The sequence below is a fragment of the Juglans microcarpa x Juglans regia genome, chromosome 4D (assembly GCF_004785595.1).
Source record: "Juglans microcarpa x Juglans regia isolate MS1-56 chromosome 4D, Jm3101_v1.0, whole genome shotgun sequence".
In the NCBI taxonomy this organism is placed as follows: Eukaryota; Viridiplantae; Streptophyta; class Magnoliopsida; order Fagales; family Juglandaceae; genus Juglans; species Juglans microcarpa x Juglans regia.
Window position 1 is genome coordinate 9,449,445 of NC_054600.1, and position 3,636 is coordinate 9,453,080.

Genomic DNA, 3,636 nt, shown 5'->3' on the forward strand with positions numbered 1-3,636 from the left:
GAGTCGAGGACAGAGATGAGAGAGATATTTTGCTCCACCACTCTTTTGGAATAAAAATAAAATCTTACCCATTCAATTCCAGCTCACACATATTCTAAAGTCATAATAAAGAAAGAGAGAGAAAAAAAATAATAAAATATTAAATATATTTTAAAAAAAATTATTTCTCTACATATCAGTTATTGATATGTTGAAGATTTTAAAATTTAAAATTCAAAATTTAAATTTAAAATAATAAATAATAAAATAAATTTTATAAGTAAAAGTATAAATAAAACTGTAAGTATATATACTAATCAAAAAAATTACCCATATATTTACATTTTGAGAGAAAACATGGTAAAAGGAGAGACACAGACATTATAGGTTGGCAGTGAAGCTGTTTGGTGGAGCCAAAAATTAGGTATTTTTGTCATACCACTTCCGGGTTTTTTTCTATTTGTTTTTTTCTATTCACTATTAAAGTTTATATGTCTAGGTTCTTCAATTACGGCTAAAAGAATCAAACTTTCAAAAGGAAAGAAGAATAATAAAGGAATGAAATAAATTGAAGATCGGAGTTCAAGTGTTTTTTTAGTCTCTCGTGGAACCAAGATTAAGAATGGGTCTTCAGGTCAAGAGAGCAGACAATTCTGGTTTTTATTCTTCTTTAAGACTTCTGAATTTTGTTGTAATATGATGTTTTGGTTGGAATCAAATCTTATCTATTAAAAAAGAAATAGAGTGGCCACCTCAAAGAATACATGTCAAGCTGTTTATGAGCTGCAAGAATGATCAAAATATTAATGAAAGTAACTTACGAATATAACGAATAAAATTGAAATTAAAGTTGAAAGTTAAATAAAATATTGTTAGAATATATTTTTTTAATATTATTTTTATTTTAAAATTTGAAAAAGTTAAATTTTTTATTTTATTTTATATAAAATTTTAAAAAAATTATAATAATAAGATGAGATGAGATAAGAAAGAGTTATGGAACAATCGATGTCCAAAGAAATTGAAGTTTGGATGTTTTATTAGTCTTTGGTTTAGCAAAGATTCTGGGTGTTTGGGTCAGACAAATCTGAGATTTTATTAATGTTTTTTTGACTGGACTGACCTGTGAAAGTATGAACAAGAAATTAGTTATGCGTGACATCGTGCTTGCATTTTACATGAGGCTAATGAAGACCCAATTCTCCAACCGTCCCTCTTTTTTCTTTTTCTTTTTTTTTTTTTTTTTTTTTCCTCCTCGGCCTCGGGTTCTTTTCTCTTTAAATACGCGCAAAAGGGCGAATCACAAATACACAGTCAAAACTCGTAACAAAAGGACACTGGACACTGCTTTGTTTTTGTTTCTGTACGTACGTACATACATACAGAAGCCTAGTTCCTATCAGATGCGAGAGAGACTAAACTCTGAGTTGGGTCTCTGTTTTTGTAAGTGAATTTTTGGTTTCCCTTTTTCATGTGGGCATTGTCAGCTAAAAGCAAAATCCTGAGAGACTCTGAGAGAGTGGGAGGAGGAGGAGGAGGAGAGAGGGAGAGGGTATTGGAAAGACTTGATTTTTTATCCTTTCGGTTAGAGTATTCTTCAAAACCCAGCCTTTCCAGCAATATACAGTTGCTGTCTACCCTTTTTTTCTCCATCATCTCCATTGGTACTATTATGAGTTTGTCAACATCTTGAGGTATTTTGCGCATTTTATCTCTTCTCTTGTGCCTCTATTGGTGTCTTTCCTACTATACCTGGTGGGTCTTGTTCTTTTTTCCCCCTCCCCTTTTCTAATGGTTTGGGATGAGGAATTGACAGTGAAACTGGTCTACTTTTTTTGTCTGCTTCTCTGTTTTGAGTTATTTTTCTCCCTATAGTTCCCCCAAATTTGTCTTCAATTTAGATGTACACCCTCTTCTGCTTTCCATGAACGTTTTGGTTCATGGCTTATTGGCTTGTGTAGAGATGCATCAAAGAGCCCATACACAGATCAAATCAGGGCTTGAGAAGCAGACTTGGGAGCATTTCTGACACGGCTTTTCTTTCCTCGAATAAGTTTGAGGTAAGCGTTCCTCTTGGCTCTTTCAATGTTGTGTTTCGTTTATGTGTTGCTTATTTTCTGAGTCCTTTCAGCTATTGTTTTTTTTGGGGTCTGCAAAAGTGAGTGACAACTACTTGTCAAAACAACCGGGAAGCAAGTTTAAGATTAGTAATGCAAGTTCTTGGTGTGAAGATGAGAGATTTCCCATCTTGTTTCGGTGAAAATGGGGTTCAAGTTGCTGATTCTTCCTCGTCAAGCGCCAGCAGGGCTGCCCAGAATTTAGTTACTTGTGTCTATCAATGCCGTTTACGTGGCCGGTCTTGCTTGATTACTGTCACGTGGAGTAAGAACCTGATGGGTCAAGGCCTTGGAATTGGGATCGACGATTCATCTAATCAGTGTCTCTGTAAGGTTGATATTAAACCCTGGCTGTTCTCCAAGAGGAGAGGGTCGAAGAGTTTAGAAGCATATTCTTGTAAAATCGATATATATTGGGACCTTTCTGCGGCTAAATTCGGTCCCGGGCCTGAGCCGTTGGAGGGATTTTATGTTGCAGTTGTTGTTGATCGGAAAATGGTTCTGATTATGGGGGATTTGAGAAAAGAAGCTTTCAAGAAAACTAATGCCAACCCTGTAAATTCTAATGCTGTTTGCATTGCCAAGAGAGAGCATATTTTTGGCAAGAAAGTGTTTAGTACCAAGGCTCAATTTTGTGACAATGGTCAAATTCATGATCTTGTGATAGAATGTGACACCATCAGCGTTGAGGATCCATGCTTGGTGATCCGCATAGATAGCAAGCCTGTAATGCAGGTGAAGCGGCTTCAATGGAAGTTCCGGGGGAATCTTCCCATCTTGGTTGATGGGCTTGCGGTAGAAGTTTTCTGGGATGTTCATAATTGGCTCTTCGGCGCATCACTTGGAAGTGCTGTTTTTATGTTCAGAACATGCCTATCAGCTGAGAAGCTGTGGGCTAGCCAACCACTTTCCAATCCAAATCCATTTCCGTGGTCGTTCTCGCAAGGATTTTCAGACTCCAAAACACAATGTCTTGGCTTCTCACTGATTTTGTATGCTTGGAAGAATGAATAGAGAGATTTGATAAACTATTCATGGAGTGCTAACAAAAGCTTTTAGCGAGTGTTGATTTTTATCAACTCTGTGATCATATTACACTGAATTTTATTAAATGATCCGTTTGTTTTCTTCTTATCCTTTTTCCTCCTGAGTAACTTTAGCCATTATTAATAGCTCGTAGACAACTATGTTATTGCTTGGCTGTATATCCTTCTTACAATGTTAAATTCATTGGTTTTTGTGAATTCCATATCTCAATATAATGATCATGTAAGGGTCCTTTCCATTACCCTTCAAGTATGTTTGGGTGGCAAGCAGGACTAATATGGTGTATCTTTCTAATTTGTGGCATTGGGGCTCCTCTCATCTGCAATGTCTGAGCCTGCTCTGCCTTAACTGTGAGTGCAACCTTCGTTTCAATTCAGAACCAATAGAAAGACGTAGACCAGTTCCAACATTTTCCCTTCCATGCCAAATAACGATTGCTTGGGTTTGGATGTTGCAGGAGCTTACATGTTTGGTGCCATATAACCGGTGCCCA

General features: G+C 36.4%; 1 protein-coding gene across 3 annotated transcripts; it reads left to right on the forward strand.

Annotated features, from left to right (window-relative positions):
- Positions 1-1,284: 1,284 nt before the first annotated feature.
- Positions 1,285-3,230, forward strand: LOC121260638. Of its 3 annotated transcripts, none has more exons than XM_041162583.1 (3): positions 1,285-1,673; positions 1,941-2,039; positions 2,139-3,230. In XM_041162583.1, the coding sequence occupies exon 3, from the start codon at positions 2,190-2,192 to the stop codon at positions 3,108-3,110; it is 921 nt and encodes a 306-aa protein (XP_041018517.1). In that variant the 5' UTR covers positions 1,285-1,673; positions 1,941-2,039; positions 2,139-2,189; the 3' UTR covers positions 3,111-3,230. The 3 variants fall into 3 exon arrangements, with proteins under 3 accessions (XP_041018517.1, XP_041018514.1, XP_041018516.1); XM_041162580.1 differs by having other exon boundaries at positions 1,286-1,673; positions 1,855-2,039; positions 2,111-3,230; XM_041162582.1 differs by having other exon boundaries at positions 1,286-1,673; positions 2,111-3,230.
- The last annotated feature ends 406 nt before the right edge of the window (positions 3,231-3,636 follow it).